General features: G+C 35.5%; 2 protein-coding genes across 2 annotated transcripts; both read left to right on the forward strand.

Moving 5' to 3' along the window:
- Positions 1-1817: 1817 nt before the first annotated feature.
- LOC109217269 (ER membrane protein complex subunit 1-like) lies at positions 1818-11333 on the forward strand. The gene is made up of 12 exons (XM_019381500.1): positions 1818-2056; positions 2256-2383; positions 2532-2594; positions 4439-4560; positions 4774-4889; positions 4975-5782; positions 6249-6980; positions 8299-8520; positions 8640-8735; positions 8818-9012; positions 9236-9349; positions 10725-11333. Exons 1-12 carry the CDS (start codon positions 1962-1964, stop codon positions 10983-10985), a joined length of 2952 nt encoding a protein of 983 aa, XP_019237045.1. The 5' UTR covers positions 1818-1961; the 3' UTR covers positions 10986-11333.
- A 2997-nt stretch (positions 11334-14330) lies between these two features.
- LOC109217267 lies at positions 14331-15296 on the forward strand. Its single transcript, XM_019381499.1, has 2 exons — positions 14331-14663; positions 14793-15296. The coding sequence occupies exons 1-2, from the start codon at positions 14331-14333 to the stop codon at positions 15294-15296; spliced, it is 837 nt and encodes a 278-aa protein (XP_019237044.1).
- Positions 15297-19280: the final 3984 nt, after the last annotated feature.

Here is a 19280-nt window from a genome sequence, read left to right on the forward strand (position 1 = left end):
TTTTTCCCTTCTTTGTTTCATATTTTTCTTTTTCTCCATATCAATTATCAAAAAAATAACCTATGTAGTATATCTTATTTATCTTTTTTTTTTTCCTTTTTTCAAATATATGTATTACTGTAAATATTTCTAACACATAGGATCCAAAATTATATATTATTATAATAAAATGGTGTATTAGTATAATAAAATGGCATATTAATATTTAATGTTATTATAAAATACTTGTCACAATAGTATACCAAAACTACATATAAATATACCAAATAGATATATTACTATGTTATGTCTTCCGACACCTACTTCTTATACAATGAATATTATTTTCATGAAACTCATCAAAAAAATCATTTAAGAAAACATTTGCAAAGACATAGTTGAAAAAACTAAAAAAAAAAAAAAATGACTTATTTGTCACGGTATACTATTTTATTATATTGTATACTATAACAATATAATGTTATAACCATGACTTTAGCTTTACACAATAGCACCTAGATGATTCAACAAATAGCAGTCAATGTATACTATTATAGTATATTGTATACTATTACAACATACTGTTGCAGTATATTGCATATTATTACAGTATAACATTATAATATATTGTATACTATAACAGTATACTGTTGCAGTATATCTATATACTTTTACAGTATATTATACATTATAGCAGTATATTATTGTGTAACTGTGTTCTTCTTCGATTATTACAGTATACCGTTGTAGTATAACTATATAGTCCTATAGTATATTGTATACCATCGCGGTATACTATCGGGTAACTCTGTTCTTCTTCGATTTTCAACGGAAAAATACAATCTCAATCACCTCAAATCAGCTCCAAATGAGATCAAATTTCAGTATGAAGTTCCAGAACGTACTATAAGCAGTATTTAATAATACCCACTTTGAATCAAACAAGAAATCGTCAAAATAAAAATTTTAAATTCAAGAGTTTCAAGCCCAACATTGGTAAAAATTCAAATACACACAAAATTCAGATCTGGGAAGCTTAGTATATAACCACAATAACACATGGGTTCAGAAATACAAATAAATACACAAAAAGAATATACTAATATAGAAAGAGGATTTTGGAGTGAAACGCATGTAAAATAATATGAAAAACTTATCTTTTAAAATTTATATGGAAAATTATAAATAAAAAAAAAGGGTAAATGCATGGGTCTGTATTGGATTTTCACCATCCACTAAAAAGACTAAGCTATGGATGTTTTTTGAAAGGGGAAAGGAACATCTGCGGAGTGAGACTCTGCTTGTTTAGAGAAAATAAAAAAGGAAAGGGGGTTGGGTAGGCGGGTAAATAGTTTAGGCCATACAGGTAGGAAAAATAAATTCTTTGATCTTAAGTATTAAAAGATAAATAGTTTAGACTTAATTGGTATAAAGCGAGATTTTCTCATTAAAAATATCACTAGCCTAATCCATCAACCTTTAATTACACTTTAATCTATTTGAATCCTAAAATGCACAAATATAAAGTTTTTTTTGGTATATATAATTTAAATTTGCAAACTAAAATACACAAATAAAAGTATATTTGATGTTTTATGAAATAAAATACGAAAAAAAATGCACACAAATATGAAAAAAAGAGCAACGATTTGAGAAATTAATTAAGACAACAAACACTAATAAATTTAGGAGATGTCAAAGTGGTGGAAAAATTAGATATTCACAGCGATTAAACAATAAAATATTTTTTTTATTGCTAGAAAAAGAGAAGTTATTACGATTATGATCAAAAAAAGTTATCACGAAATTTATAATTTCGCAATAAAAAATCAAAAGAAAGTAATTTCGTAGCCCGTTTAAGTTTAAACCGGTTTTGCGCTCGGTACTCTTCGCCCACTTCCAGTAGAATACTGCTTAATGAACTTTGTCAGATCTATTTCTCACTCGAAGAGTGAAAATTCAACAAATCGTCGCCATTAGCTATGGCGATTAGAGCTTTTCTTCTCCTATTAATCTTATTCTCTTCGTCTTATTATGTCGTCGCTCTTTATGAAGATCAAGTTGGCCTCATGGACTGGTAAATTTAACATTAAAATTTGCATAAATATGGATTGAATTTGTTGGCGACATTGATAGTTGAACTAGTGAAGCTTAATTTGTGTAAAATACTAATTATTTAGTATCAGAATGAAATTAGCTGGAATAAAGGGAAATAGTAATTAATTTGAGATTGATGCGTAGTTGATTGATTAATTGTTGAACAATTATTTATGCAGGTATCAACAATACATTGGAAAAGTGAAAAACGCAGTTTTTCAAACCCAGAAGGCTGGTAGGAAGCGTGTTGTAGTATCTACCGAAGAGAATGTCATTGCTTCACTGGATCTTCGCCACGGCGAGATTTGTGAGTTGATTATGTTCTGTTCACATAATTCAATGCTAATTATATTCAATTTGATGCAAATTTATTACGTTAGTACTTTGTTTATTTAATGGCATCTTGTGGAAGAAATTTGATATTTTGACTTTGTTTTATATCTTGTTATGTGCAGTTTGGAGGCATGTTTTGGGGGACAATGACACCATTGATGCGATTGACATCTCCATGGGAAAATGTAATAGCTTTGCATTGCTTTCTCTTTCTTTTTATTTTTCACTTATTATGAATTGGTTGATAATTGGGATTTTTATTTTTAATAGTATATGAATTGCTGAATAAACTTGTTTTCTTGTATCTCGAGCAAGCACACACTTACATGTAACATGCAGCTATAGAAAGTTTTATAACTTATAAACTCTCCTTTTGTATCATGTGGGAAGTGTTTTTGTTACAAGACAAGTTATGAAATCAGTCAATTCATGCCTTAAGGTATCATCTAACCATTTGAACGAACCTTAAGTGTGTACACCTCACAATATCCACCAGTGGGTACTTGGGATAAACACGGAACAAGTTCTCAAGTCGCACCTGAGTGTAGAGTAGATGTATCCTCACTATAGCATGTCATTAAACTGAATGAGAAAGAGATTTACTTTAAACTTAGGAATAGAAATAGAATGCAAAGATGATTCAAATGCGTAATCGGATGATAAAAAACAATAACTCAGAAAGGTATAAATAGGCGAACATTACGAGTAAAACGAATACCTTTTCAAACTGCCACCATGGAATATGGACAGGACAAGTTGGCAGAGAAGAAAGATATGATGCTGGGCGCAAATCCTCTGGGCCTCAGGTGGTTGGCTGGCAATGATAATTTGGTTTAAGAGTGGTGGTTCTGTGGGAGGAGGTATAAGAGAGGTAATAATAGAATGTCCAAAAGGTGGTGCACGTAAAACTTTAGAGACACCAAGATGGTTAGAAGAAGAAAAAGGTGTGAAGTAAAGGTTAAGATAGCAGACATAATGCATAATGAACATTTGGTGAGTAGCAGGTGACATCCTTTATTGACATCCCTTCTGAACTCTAGAATAACCAAGATATACACACTTTGATCATGGGGCTTAATTTTGAATAGCAGAGGAAGGCCTATGATTAATCATATAATATGATGTCAGAACCTGATTCCCGATGTGGAACACTTGCGCTACATGTACCTATTTATGGTTTAGGTATTTACACTTAGCTATCTAACACTGAAGTCTTCCTTTATCACCTATGTTGCTCGGACTCTCCAAAAATGTTGCCGGGTGCGTGTATTTTTGGAGGATCCGACACGGGTGCGGCATCATTTTGGAGAGTCCTCGCAACATAATTTATCACCTCCCTTAAAAGGAGATGTTATTGTAAACTTGATTTTAGATCTCAATCCTAATGTGAGTGTCAGTGATTGATGAGACTTTTTCACTGAATAACTTACCATTACTTTATTTCCTATGGTCAAGTAAGTCCCTTAACCTGGAAAATACTCTTGAAGGAAGGACATTTTCAGATTGTTTATGCCAGACCTAGTAGCTATAATTTCTGGTTATTAGTCTTTATTAAGAAGTACACTTTCTAATATATTTTATTGTATTTGCGAATAGCTTGAGGAAAATGATTAAAAGAAGGACTCTGTCACTTTCTTTCTGCACAAGTCAAATGGATAATATTGGAAGTCGAAATTTGGACCTTCTGCTCTGTTTTCTTTTTAGAATAAGAACATGACAGACACAAGCATTTTAATAAATGAAAGTGTAAATTCTACTGTGGTTGAACATTCACTATGTGTCTATTAACTTAGTTTTCTCTTTTAGAAAGTTTCTTGTCTTCATCACGCGATTATTCTGATCTGAGCTTCTTTGGGTCTATTTTTAAGTTGGAATTTAATAAGTAGTAATGATGAAACATTCTGTTGGCTACGCTAATTGTTGCAACACTCTATTGTGTTATCAAAATAATCTTTTTGGGTATTACTTAAAAAGAAAATTATTGTCGAAATTAAATCTACTAGTTACCAGGCCATTTATCTCTTTGCAGATGTTATCACCCTATCATCAGGGGGAAGTATCTTAAGAGCTTGGAACCTTCCTGATGGCCAGATGGTGTGGGAGTCATTCCTTCGTGGATCAAAGCCCTCCAGGTCATTGTTATGGACTCCAGTAAGTACGGAATTTTATTTTTCTATTTTTTCCTCTTACGAGTATTCTTGGCATGTATAGAGCATCGAAAATTGTACCCTTTGCACTGCTGCAGTTAGGCACGATTTAAAGTGTTAGAACCTTTAAGTAAGATACTTGAAGAAATGTGATTTCCATGTTAGCTTAAGGCCAGAAGTGAACACAATGCACAAATCTTTTGTTTTCTTTTTCCAGACGAACTTGAAAGCTGACAAGGACGATGTGATTCTTGTGTATGGCAATGGTTACCTGCATTCTCTTTCGAGCATTGACGGTGACATTCTCTGGAAGAAGGATTTATCACATAAAAGGTTTGACAACTTACTGCAACTCATAGACCGTCTTCCTGTTTAATCTTAAAAAATGTTGATCATTTATGTGCTCCTCCAATTGCAGCATTGACATTCAACATTTGATTCATCCAGAAGGAAGTGAGACAATTTATGCTATAGGAGTTGGTGATTTGTCCCAGTTTGAAGCATATATAATCAATGTTAGGAATGGTGAACTGCTGAAGCACTGCAGTATGTCATTTCCTGGTGGATTTTCTGGTGATATATCTCTGGTCGCAAGTGACAAAGCAGTGGTGCTGGACTCTTCTGGGTCAAGTTTAGTCTCTATAAGCTTCACCGAGGGAGAAATAAAATTTCAGCAGGTGGACATCGCCAATCTTGTTCAGCACATCTCAGGCTCGGCAGTGCTATTGCCTTCTAAACTTGAGGGAATGGTTGCTGTGAAAATTGGGAAATCTTTGTCATTCATCAAAGTGACCAATGAAGGAAGATTGGAGGCGGTGGATACAATTCCTCACGTTGAAGCTGTAAGTGATTCTTTGCCTTTTTCAGAAGGCCAAAGCGGTTTTGGGCTGATTCAGCATGATGGTACGAATATTCATCTCACAATAAAGACTGGTAATGATTGGAAGAGCCATTTAGTGGAAGAAAGTTTCAAAGTGGATCAACATAGGGGACTTGTCCACAAGGTTTTCATCAACAACTATATCCGAACAGACCGAACATATGGATTTAGGGCTTTGATTGTCATGGAAGACCATTCACTGCTATTGATGCAACAGGGTGCGATTGTTTGGAATAGAGAAGATGGGCTTGCATCTATTATAGATGTAACAACCTCAGAATTGCCCGTAGAGAAGGATGGGGTCTCTGTCGCAAAAGTGGAGCATAGCCTCTTTGAATGGCTCAAGGTACAAGGCTCCTAGAAGGCTAGAACTGTTTCTAAATTAAGCATATATAGAAGGCATCATAGCTTTTGATTCATAATTTTTCATATAAATACACACATATCATTTTTATTTTAACATAATGTATGTTGATCCCTAACAATTAAAAAAATGTTATGTTGATCCTTGATACTTTAGCTTCCTTATTTTCCAAGACTTTGGTTTGGGCCTTATGTTTAACTCCCTTATGAGTTGGTCATAACATCTTATATCATCTATTTGTTAATTTTAAGGTCGTAAGATTGTGCAAGATGTATAATGAATCTTTTTTATACTTATTATCCTTGATATAGAAACATAACAATGCAAGTGGTACTTATGGTCTATGATCTCTCTTGCAGTGTGTTTAAATTGATGATATCTTTGACACTGATTTTCTATTTTGTTATACCTGACTTTGTGCTCTTCTATCTCATTCTTTTGTTGGAAGGGACATCTGCTCAAACTTAAAGGGACCCTAATGCTTGCCACCCCTGATGATATAGCAGTGATTCAGCGACTGAGGTTACAAAGTGCTGAGAAAAGCAAGATGACTCGAGACCACAATGGGTTTAGGAAACTACTCATTGTACTTACGCGAGCAGGAAAACTTTCTGCTATTCACACAGGAGACGGGCGAATTGTTTGGTCTCTCTTACTGAATGCTTTTCGTAAATCAGTGACATGTGAAAATCCCAGGGGGCTCAATATACATCAGTGGCAGGTGCCGCATCATCATGCATTAGATGAGAACCCATCAGTCCTTGTGGTTGGCACTTGTGGACTTAATTCAGATGCATCTGGAATTCTCTCTTTTATTGATGTTTACAAAGGCGAGGAGCTTAATTACCTAGCACCTCTTCATTCTATTGCACAAGTTATTCCATTGCCGTTTACGGATTCCATCGAGCAGCGCCTGCACCTGCTAATAGATGCTGAGGGGTATGGCCACCTGTATCCCAGAACTCCCGAGGCAATTAGCATTTTTCAGGAGGAGTTGGGAAACATATATTGGTACTCAGTTGAAGTAAATAGTAATGTCTTAAGGGGACATGTGGTGAAGAAGAATTGCGTATCTGAGATAGGTGATGACTACTTTTTTGAATCCAGTGACCTTTGGTCTGTTGTATTCCCCTCGGATTCAGAAAGGATCATCGCAACCTCAACAAGAAAACTAAGTGAGGTATTCTTTTGCGTTTTTCTTTATTCTTTTAATATCAATTGAAAATATTTGCTGCTGATGGCTACTATGATTGGAGACTGTTCCGAAAGTTGCTTTATGTTTCTAATGTTTAACTGGGTCTGACGGGAGACATTGATGGATCCCATGACACTGTTTCCTGTTTCCTCTTTTTTCCTTTCGTGAAATGTATGCCCCTTCATCTTTCAGATTGGATTTACTAGCTAAGCTATCATGTAATGATTTGGTTGCTTTAAAACGTATTTCTAATTTTATATGTGATTTCCCAACACGTTTGGGATTGAGACAGAGTTGATTCATTGATATGAATATTTGCAATTTACTTTGTATTCTCCTTTTAGCTATCTGTGCCTCATGACATTGTTCTTATTGGTTAGTGGCCCTGGGCTGACCATCTGCGTATGCTAGTCGGTTGGCTACAACCTCTCTCTTTCAGTTACGGGTGTGATGATAACATATGTGTTTATTGGTCCTATTGCATCTGATGTTTACTTCAATTATCTGCTGCATTGGAAGAGGATCTTGTAACTTCAGTACTAATAAAGCATCAGAAGATGCGCTGCTTAAGGGATGAGATGCAGGGAAACTATCAGGGATTCTTTGGTATGAAATTAGAAGCTTGAAAGGTAAAAAAATGTGAGGCTGATGGTATAATAGTTTTTGATGTAGAAAAGGATGGGATGAAGAATTTTCAGGCTCATTAATCTTGGCAGGACGAACTGCTAACTTTGAGAAATCTAGTCCAGTTCTGGGGACAGAGAGGAAGAGGAAGTTAAATCCAGGCAATTGTGAAGGGTCTTAATTCTTATACTTCATAGTTTGTGCAGCACCAGTGTGTTAACTTGGAGATGAAGAATTCTTTTCATAGTATGATCAATGATGATAAGCTTGGTTCCCAAGGAAACTTGGGAGCCTAAACTTTCAGTTCACTTTCTGTTGACTCGTCTAAATCTCGGTCAATAGAATCCATTCATCACCCATTTACATGAAAAATGACGTAAAGGAGTTATGTTTTTGACAGCTACTAGTACAGCCAAATGTAATTATTAAAAGATCTCTGCAACAACAAATGTGGAAGTTATCTTGAGTGCATACTGACACCGTAGTTTTTATTTTGCGACTTTTAGGTAGTTATCGTGGTCCTTCGTTAGGTGTAGGTATTATTGAACCATATAATAATAATAGAAAAAAGATCACGTGCTTATGTAGCTCTAGTTTCTTACCAGGCATTCTTTAACCTATCCAGCTCTTGATGCTGAATTTGTACATTGTAATACACTCTCTGATGTTATTCTTTCAGGTGGTTCATACACAAGCTAAGGTAACATCGGACCAGGATGTGTCTTACAAATATATATCTAAGAATCTTCTGTTTGTGGCCACTGTTACACCCAAATCTACTAGTGAGATTGGCTCAGTAATTCCAGAAGATTCCTGGCTGTTTGTTTATCTTGTTGACACGGTAACTGGCCGTGTACTGCACCGGATGTCTCATCATGGCTCGCAGGGACCTGTCCATGCAGTAAGTTTGCCTTGCTCTCCATTTATCAGCACTTGTGAAGATATTAGTTAGCATACTATCTTCACCATCTTTACTTTCAAATCAACTGAGCATTGTGACACATTTCTTTGTCTCTGAAGGTCTTTAGTGAGAATTGGGTTGTCTACCACTACTTCAACCTGCGAGCACATAGATATGAAATGTCTGTCATTGAGATCTATGATCAGTCTCGAGCGGTACATTTTGCTTCTGAAATATATTTTTCTTGTTCTCTTTGGTCGTGCATTTTTCCATATCTAAATTTGTAACTCTCTGTAGGACAACAAAGATGTGTTGAAGCTTGTGTTGGGAAAACACAATCTCACAGCAGCTCTTTCTTCCTACTCACGTCCTGAAGTGATAACTAAATCTCAATCGTACTTTTTCTCACATTCTGTGAAAACAATGGCAGTGACTGCAACAGCAAAAGGCATTACTTCCAGGCAGCTGCTTATTGGTACAATTGGGGATCAGGTTAGATTTACTAATTGTTTGTCTAAATACTTTTGCCTTCCTATAACAACTCTACTATTATTCATTTGGATAAGTTTGAACTTTCTCAATTGCTGTGCATCTCTGTTATGCTATAAATGCTATTTCAAGGAGACATTTTTGTTAGCCTTTTCCAGGGAGACCCGTGATTTTAGTTTCCTTGTCTACATATACATTTAATGCTCCATCTATTGATATAATTCAGGTTTTGGCACTTGACAAGCATTTTCTAGATCCTCGAAGAACAGTGAACCCTACTCAAGCTGAAAAAGAGGAGGGGATTATACCTCTTACCGACTCATTGCCAATTATGCCACAGGTGAGAACTTTCTTTCTGAACTTCTTGCAAGGCAAAGATGGAGTTTTCTTGAGCAAAGTAAAGTTGCAAATCTTTGAGGCCAATATTTGATAGGCAAGGAGAAGATGCCATATGTATATGCTCTTGGTAAAGAAGCAACATATTTGCTTCAATTAAAGTGATAAGTTGGTTGAATCTGTATCTCTAGGTCTCTATATATGCACTTGGTTTTACTCTGGGTAATCCGATCATTTTCACTGTGTTACCTGACCAAGTGTATCAAAGGCTAAAGGCCAAATTTTCACTAACCATCATCCAGCTTTCCAATCTCATGGTTCGGTTAAGATGGCATTCCCATTCATCATGTAGTCCTAGATAGAAGTGCATTCTTTCTGATTATCCTCTTGTGTAAACTGAGCCCAAACAATTGATATTGAATGTTCTTCTAGATTAGGGACCTGATTTTGAGTACTCTAGCTGCACTTCGAGAATGACTGGAGTCTCTTTGGGACATCCCTCTTGCTGACACTTTATCTAAAGTCAGATGAGACACAGTCTAGAGACCATTTCTCAGATTCACTAATGCATCCAGTTTGACTAGTCTAAATCATTATGACATCACCACATCATAATGAAATTTATGAATTCCTATGTTAAATAAATAATAATTCACAGGGTATAACAACGCAATGTATATAAGGAAAAGAAGTTAACTAATCACTAGAGCACCTTGTACTGCAGCTAATATGACTCAGCAAACATGGCTAGAAATAAAAAGGTCTTACAATGTTTCTAGCATAAAAAGGAAAGAAAACTCCTACCATTGTCTTGGTCAATGTATTAAATCGCTCTTTCATTAGAATAATTCAGACTTTGCTAGTTTGTGTGGTATATGCATGCATTTGACATCTTTTGTAGCAAAAGAAATTTCAAGCTACTTTATCAACAAATGAGAAAAAAAAATTCAAGCTAGTAATAGACTCATTCACAGTGATGTTACGTAGATTCGTTTTACATTTTTTATAGTAAAAGAAATATCAAGATATTTACATCCTTCACAGTAATGGAACATGGATTTTTCTTTGATGATATCTGAGCAAGTTTTGATGGTCTATGTGCCAATGATGATAGAAAGATGGGATTCCTAGAAAGATCTATCTCATATCATTTGTAGGAAAGAATTTTCGATGTATTACATCTTACTTTCCAACATATACTGGTTGGAAGAACTTTTTTGGCCCTTCAAGCTTCTCTGTATACCTAACTGCATAATAAATACATGCTGATTTGCATGTACTAATTTAGGCATCTCAGAAGTTCTTTTTGATCCTTGTTTCCATCGGACGTTACTATCAATGTTGGTTCTTCATATTGATTTTGATGGTTACTCCTGCAGGCTTATGTCACGCATGCCCTTAAAGTGGAAGGCCTTAGAAACATAATAACTGTACCAGCAAAGCTGGAGTCAACCATCCTTGTCTTTGCTCATGGAGTGGATCTCTTTTTCACTCGGCTTGCTCCTTCAAGGACCTATGACTCTCTTACTGAAGATTTCAGTTATGCATTGCTTCTCATTACGATAGTTGCCTTGGTTATAGCAATTTTTGTAACATGGATTTGGTCTGAGAGGAAAGAGTTAGAGGAGAAGTGGCGGTGACTCAAGTCCATATGCTACTCCACTGTCTTCTGCCCTGTAATTTTTAAGTCCTAACATTTTCTTGTTGCTTATTTCATCATAGATAGGAAGTTAGGGGTAGGCTGTTTATCTGTTATTTATCAGGTAAAGAGATTTTGTAACAGAAACCTATCTTTACACATAACTAGGTTGTCAGCAGTAACATTTTGTGATGACAAGCACATGAGTTGACATAGAAACTCTTTCTTGTATGGGCATGATGAAGCCGAAGGACTTTGCATTTTGTTAGATGCTTTTGCATAAACTCAAACTTTGTCGACTATCATGCACTGATATTGTGTTCTTTATTGAACTCTTGTTTTATCCGAACATTTTCCACCGGGCTTCAAGCCTTTTGCTCATCATGTCTCAATTTCTGTGCTATGCGTAAACCCATGTCCAATTGTACAGGCAGAATATGTTAAGAGAGTCATTGTCTGCTGTGTTTTAGCTGCCTTTTTAGCCTTGTTCAAGGGATGCGCCCTATGCATATTTGCTATTTTCCGAAAACTACTTCCAGATAATTTGACCAAAGTATTGAAAGTTGAAATTGAAACACTAATTCTTGAAAATAAGTCATGTGCCTGTGATAGTTACCGAATGATAGTGTTCAATGTTCATGCTTTATATTATAGCTTCTAAAACTGCCAGTACTGAAGCTTTGTCGAAAATCAAAAACCATTGTCAAAAACGTTTATCACAGATCATTACCACCATTGTCTTTTGACCTAGTTTCTTTCTTTTTTCTATTTTAATTTTTACTAGTTGCAATTCAAAAAGAAGGTAAAAAGAAAGAAAGCTAAAAGCTAAAAGGTAAAAGTGATTGTTATTTCATATCAATTTATCATAAAGCTTCGGAGCAACTCTGATATATGCATTATCGATTCAGTTCAGCACATTGGTTATTGGTAAGATTAATCTGAATTTATATTCAATTTTGTTCTTAGTTTTGCACGTGAACTTTGGCTTTCAATTTATTCAAAACAACTGGAGTACATTACAAAATCAGTTCATAGGCAAAGGAAACCTCAGAATTGCAGCAATTCCTGTCAGCTCAGCAAGTCTTTGTCCTGATTAAATTGGACTACTGTCCCACCAGCTTTCTTAATTGATTTTTCCATCACTAAGTACTTTTGTCTCACCTTATTGTCCTCATTTTTCAAGATTTCCTTAGTAATTAAAAGGGTCTCAACTGCCATCAACTCATGTACATATTCCACATCTTTAGTACCATGAATTCATCCAACACCTTTGTGTCCATTGCACTCTTTGTATCCTTCATCATACCCATCACAATCTTATCGTGCAATATCTCCTTCACATTATTCTTATTCACCGTCCATTGCACTCTTTGTATCCATTGCACTCTTTGTATCCTTCATCATACTCATCACAATCTTATCGTGCAATATCTCCTTCACATTATTCTTATTCACCAAAAGTATACGAAATCTTATCGTGCAATATCTCCTTCACATTATTCTTATTCACCAAAAGTATACGAGACTTGTATAATATCCATATCTATACGCTTCTTGAATGAAACAAAAAGCATTCTCGAAAAACCTATTAGAACCCGAGTTGTTTTTAGTAAGTTTATCACCTTGTATTGTTGCACAATGAATTGTTGCACTTTGTCCGATCAAGAAAATCTGAGCCAATCCTTCATTAAAATAACAGCTAAATCAGACTTTGGACCACCACTTTGTTTTTTTCTAACTCCAACGTGTGAAAAACTCCCGACTTGACATGATCATTCGACGTTATGGTCTTGCCACGAACACACATAATGGAACAACTTTTGTCATAATCAAAACTTGTGATTCTGATTTCTGAGTTCAAGTTTTACCCTTTGATGTGTTTTTTTGGTTGGTAAAATCTGGAGAGGTTTGGATTTTTCTTGTGGTAGGGGCAGAGATTATGTCACCATTGGCAATAATATTGTACAAAAGCAGAGATTATGTCACCATTGGCAATAATATTGTACAAAAGCCATAAAGCTTCATCGTGTTTAATTTTGTGAATGTATTGAAGGTTTTTTTTCTTCTTGTGTTTTGTGTTCGTTATTATACGGTTTAAATATGTGTTAAGTTAGACGATTTAATTTCTTTATTAATGTGGGATTAGGGTTGTTCCGTATTTTCCTTTTTTGTTCGGTTTATGATTTCTGTTTTCTTACGGTTTTCTAATAACACACTTTCCTTCGTATTGTGGGATTAAAGTTTACGCTTCCCTAAAGAAAATTAGGGTTGTGACTTAAATATGAAATTAAAGAAGAACTTTAAAATGATATATCCGGAGCTCGTTAATTAAGGAGTAGAGTACATTTATATCAAAATTGTGTTATAAAATATTTAGTAAATGTGGATGTCCACCACTCCCACTACTTTTACCCATGATGTAAATAACCGCCCACTACTCATCACCATTATGATTGTAACTCCCGCACCTCCACAACCCCTCCCCATGATCTTCCCCCATGATCTCAATTGTTAATGTCATGTGTAAGACAATCATTTTGTAACCTTCATATGTAATAGTATAAATAGATGCATGAAATGTGAGATGGAATACACTTGAACACTTGATGAAATAAGAAAGTTATCTATTCTTCTCTTATTCTACTTATCTTCTTGTTTTATATTGTTACTTTGAGCTACATTTCTTAACACGTTATCAGCACGAAGTTGAGCTCATTTCGTTGTTCAAGTATATTTGTTCATTTTGTTTTCTCCGTTGTATATTTTAATTTCATGATTAGTATCTTTAATATGCAATTTTATAATTTCTCACATCTCTAGATATGTGTAAAAATAATGAATTCTATGTTTCTTTATTTTAAGTTATTTGTATGATTGTCATGTGAAAGTTGCTAATTTTCATGTTAATAGAATTAATTGAGAGAAGAATACTTATTTTATGTTGTACGACATTTGAAATTGTGTTAAAGTTAGAAGACATTTTTGTTCTAGTTAACATCAAAGATATACTAATAATTTGAAGAAACAAATAGTAATCTTTTCTATGGAATTATCACTTTAGTGTATATAGATCACAAATTTAATATTATGTCAATTTTTAAGATTCTTTACGCAATTATCCTAATGATTTCTAATTATTTATCATCTTTGATAGTTTTCACTATGTCCCATTTGTCAAAGCTTGAGTTTGTGGCACTTGATATTTCTGAAAAAAATTACCTATCATGGGTTAAAGTTAGAAGACATTTTTGTTCTAGTTAACATCAGGGAGGATGTGGTACAATCGTCTTAGCGAGTATTTGCTAAAGGAAGGGTACAAAAATAACNTTCTTTGATAGTTTTCACTATGTCGAATTTGTCAAAGCTTGAGTTTGTGGCACTTGACATTTCTGGAAAGAATTACCTATCATGGGTTCTCGATGTTGAGATTCACTTAGCCGCTAAAGGTCTTGGTAACACCAATACTCAGGGTAATGAGGCATCAAACCAAGACAAAGCGAAGTCCATGATTTTCCTTCGTCATCATTTGGATGAAGGTTTGAAGGTTGAATATTTGACAGTGAAAGATCCACTTGAATTGTGGACTGGCCTGAAGGAAAGGTATGACCACCTTAGGGCTACAGTATTGCCAAGGGCTCGATATGAGCGGATGCACCTACGTTTGCAAGATTGTAAGACCGTAAGTGAGTATAACTCTGCTGTATTTCGAATAACTTCCCAATTGAACTTATGTGCGGATGTTATGAATGATGAGAATTTGTTGGAAAAGACTCTTACGACTTTTCATGCCTCAAATATGGTATTATAGCAGCAATACCGTGAAAGGGGTTTTAAAAAGTATTCTGAATTGATCTCATGCCTTCTGGTGGCTGAGCAACATAATACCCTTTTGCTGAAAAATCATGAAGCCCGTCCCACAGGGTCAGCTCCGCTTCCTGAAGCGAATATGGCAGCTAGACGTGATAAGTCTGGAAAAAGGCAGAATAATAATCATGTCCATATGAATGTACGTGGGCATGGCAATGGTAAGAGACGGTATAATAGTCGTCATCGTGGTGGTCATGGCAAACGAGAGAACAATATGGATTCTCAAAACAATCCTTCAAGAGGCAAAAACGGTAACTGCCACCGCTGTGGCATGAAAGGTCATTGGAAAATTGAATGCCGTGCACCTGAGCATTTTGTCAGGCTTTATCAGAACTCCATCAAAAGAAAGGCAAATAATGTTGGAGCATCTTCTGCTAATGCCCCAGTGGAGTCTCACTTGACTTTTAAAAATGATTTTGAGGCAGGGCCTTCAAACAAAAAATGATGACAATGCCGAGGCAAATCTTGCTTTGAATGATGATGATTTTCAAGACCTCGATGATCTTACTCATTTGGAAGTTGAAGATTTCTTTGGAGATCAAAACTAAAGTTTGATCATTTTACTGGGGAATGCAATTATGTTGTTATTTTTATTTTCAGTATTTTTGTCTCGTTTAAAGTTATTTTTATTTTCAAGTAGTACTTAAGTTGTCTTATGTTGTCGTTGGTGATGTTAGTTTTTCCGTATTTCTCATGATGTACTTTTATTTTTATTTTTTTAATGAAGAAACTAAATTACCCAGTCTTCAATTGGATCCAAGATGAGTAATGAAGATTTATGTCTTTTGGATAGTGCTACAACTCACACAATATTAAGAGAAATTTTTTTTTCTCTTATTTGGTTATGAAAAAGGCCTATGTTAATACAATATCTGGTAGTACAAAGTTAATTGAGGGCTCTGGAAGAGCGGCCTTATTACTACCTGGAGGAACGATATTAGCTATTGATAATGCATTGTATTGTAGTAAGTCTCAAAGAAACTTGTTGAGTTTCAAAGCTATTCGCCATAATGGCTACCATGTTGAGACATTAAACGAAGGAAAGGTTGAACACCTTTTTATTACTACAATAAAAGCAGGAAAAAAATATGTGCACGAAAAATTACCCGCATTTTCTTCTGGGTTGTATCACACAAACATTGGTGTGGTTGAATCAAATGCATAGTAAACAAAAGGTTTACTACTAATAATTTTATCATTTGGCATGACCGATTGGGCCATCCCGGTTCTAACATGATGCGCAGAATAATAGAGAATTCAAATGGGCACACATTGAAGAACAAGAAGATTCTTCAATTTATGGAATTCTCTTGTGCTGCTTGTTCTCAAGGAAAATTGGTTATTAAACCATCAGCAGCTAAAGTTGGGATTGAATCCCCTACATTTCTGGAACGTATACAGGGTGATATATGTGGGCCTATACACCCTCCATGTGGACCATTCAAGTATTTTATGGTCTTGATAGACGCATCTACAAGATGGTCACATGTGTGCTTATTGATCACTCGTAATATGACATTTGCGAGATTGTTGGCCCAAATAATAAGGTTAAGAGCACAATTTCCAGATTATGCAATTAAGACAATTCGTCTTGATAATGCTGGTGAATTTATATCTCAGGCCTTTACATATTATTGTATAGCCGCTGGAATAAAAGTTGAGCATCCGGTTGCTCATGTTCATACTCAAAATGGTCTAGCAGAATCATTGATTAAACACCTCCAACTAATAGCTAGACCATTGCTAATGAGGACAAAACTTCCCCTTTCAGTATGGGGACATGCTATTTTGCATGCAGCAGCACTTGTGCGCATAAGGCCAACCAGTTATCATAAAGTCTCCATATTACAGTTGGCTTTTGGTCAGGAGCCAAATATTTCCCATCTAAGAATTTTTGGATGTGCGGTATATGTTCCAATTGTTCCACCACAACGCACAAAGATGGGTCCCCAAAGAAGGTTGGGAGTATATGTTGGTTATGAATCTCCTTCTAATATTAGATATCTGGAACCTATGACAGGAGATTTGTTTACAGCCAGATTTGCTGATTGTCATTTTGATGAATCAGTTTTTCCAACATTAGGGAGAGAAAATAAACTGCTGAAAAAAGAGATAGATTGGAATGTATTATCTCTATCTCATTTGGATCCTCGTACAAATCAATGTGAACAAGAAGTTTAAGACATCATTTATATGCAAAATGTTGCAAATCAATTTCCAGATGCATTTTCTAACCTTCCACGGGTTACTAAATCGCATATTCCAGTTGTAAATGCTCCAATTCGAGTTGATGTCCCAGCTAGACAGTATGATAATGTAAATGAGTCTAGGCCATGCCTTAAACATGGTAGACCAATCGGTTCCAAGGATAAGAATCCCCGAAAAAAGAAAGGAGCAAATGATCAAGTTGATCATAACATGGAGGCAATTAATTGCTTAAGAGGAGCATAAAGACATAGTAATTGATAAGACCTCACAGGAGGTTCTAGTACCTGGAAATGATGAAAATAAAGAGATCTCAATATGTTATGTCTCTACGGGAAAAAGGTGGAACTGAAATAACGTTGTTGTTAACAACGATTTTGCATATAATGTTACAGTTGAAATAATGCAACAAGATGAGGATCTTGAGCCAAAATCTGTCGATGAATGTAGATAGAGAAATGATTGGCCAAAATGGAAAAACGCAATTCAAGCGAAATTGGCTTCACTCGAAAAACATGAAATTTTCGGACCAATAGTCCAAACACCTGAAGGTGTCAAGCCAGTGGGGTACAAATGGATTTTTGTGCGAAAACAAAATGAAAAAGGTGAAGTCGTAAGATATAAAGCACGACTTGTGGCACAAGGGTTTTTGCAAAGGCCTGGCATTGATTATATGGAGACATATTCTCCTGTGGTAGATGCAATTACCTTCAGGTATTTAATAAATCTAGTAGTCCATGAAAAGCTTGATATGCGGTTGATGGATATTGTCACAGCCTACTTATATGGCTCACTAGACAATGAAATTTTTATGAAAATCCCTGAAGTATTTAAAGTTCCTGAAGCACATAAAAGTTCAAGAGAAACTTGTTCAATAAAGCTTCAGAAATTCTTATACGGATTGAAGCAATCAGGGAGGATGTGGTACAATCGTCTTAGCGAGTATTTGCTAAAGGAAGGGTACAAAAATGACCCTATTTGCCCTTGTGTCTTTATTAAGAGGTCTGGATCTGAATTTGTCATTATAGATGTGTATGTTGATGACTTGAATATCATTGGCACTTCTAAAGAGCTTCCAAAGGCTGTAGAGTGTTTGAAGAAAGAATTTGAAATAAAAGATCTTGGTAAGACAAAATTTTATCTTGGCCTACAAATTGAGCATGCACCAAATAGAATTTTTGTCCATCAATCAACATACACTGAAAAGGTTTTAAAGCGATTTTACATGGATAATGCACATCCATTGAGTACCCCAATGGTTGTGAGATCGCTTGATATAAATAAAGATCCATTTCGGCCTCAAGAAAATGATAAAGAGCTCGCTGGTGATGAAACTCCATATCTTAGTGCAATTGGGTCACTGATGTATCTTGCCAACAATACCCGACCAGATATTGCTTTTGCAGTAAGCTTATTAGCAAGTTTCAGCTCCTCCCCAACAAGAAGACATTGGAATGGTATTAAGCATATATTTAGATATCTTCGGGGAACTGATCGCTGCCGACTCAACACTACTCTAAAGTAGGAAGAGTGGGTCGCAACAACTTTTACCCGAATAGTGGTTCGGGATCGATTTTCCACAGGGAGCTAGTAGTGGAGTTGTAATGTCTGTTCAGTCTAGAATTGCGGTTGTGCTTCTAATGTCTCTTCCAACATATTTGGTTTTGATTTTTATACTACTATTATAAGACTAATGATTGAAGCTAAATTATGCTACGGGAATATTGCTAAGCTGTGATTAATATAGAGAAAGGCACTAGGGTCGTGGCATTGCCTAGGTGGCTAATTAACGGGTAGATGCTACTAAGGATAAATTGACATATTTGGGGCTTATGCTATAACCGTTGCACAATTGTACCCACTCTCACACCTCTCGGTAGAGAGAGTGATTTTGTCCAATTGACTCTCTCAAGACCAATTGGGTAGGCTAATTAGACCAACCAACTAGGGTTCAAGTAGGGTGATTACTCTCTCGAGGTTTAACCCGTTAATTGGGACTACCATTTCTCATGGGTCCATCCCAATTCCTTGTTGGGTCAATTTTGGGGTTATAGACTCTCTTTCTCAAGAAGAGTTGAACCCACTAAGCTAGAATCAGTGTTTGCAACTACTAATCCTTAATTAAAACCTAAAATTAACCCAAATAGCAAACACCCAATATCAACCTAACCTTAGATGGCAACACCCATGAATTACCCACACTAGGGTTGAGCCACAACCCTAG

Source organism: Nicotiana attenuata, unplaced genomic scaffold, assembly GCF_001879085.1.
Source record: "Nicotiana attenuata strain UT unplaced genomic scaffold, NIATTr2, whole genome shotgun sequence".
Taxonomy (NCBI): Eukaryota; Viridiplantae; Streptophyta; class Magnoliopsida; order Solanales; family Solanaceae; genus Nicotiana; species Nicotiana attenuata.

Bases quoted from the DNA above. Each gene is read 5' to 3' on its own strand.
- LOC109217269 (XM_019381500.1), top strand. From the start codon at position 1,962: ATGGCGATTAGAGCTTTTCTTCTCCTATTAATCTTATTCTCTTCGTCT. The intron at 2,595-4,438 runs GTAATAGCTTTG...ATCTCTTTGCAG, and splicing joins TGACATCTCCATGGGAAAAT to ATGTTATCACCCTATCATCA. The intron at 9,350-10,724 runs GTGAGAACTTTC...TTACTCCTGCAG, and splicing joins CATTGCCAATTATGCCACAG to GCTTATGTCACGCATGCCCT.
- LOC109217267 (XM_019381499.1), top strand. From the start codon at position 14,331: ATGTCGAATTTGTCAAAGCTTGAGTTTGTGGCACTTGACATTTCTGGA. The intron at 14,664-14,792 runs GTAAGTGAGTAT...ATGGTATTATAG, and splicing joins GTTTGCAAGATTGTAAGACC to CAGCAATACCGTGAAAGGGG.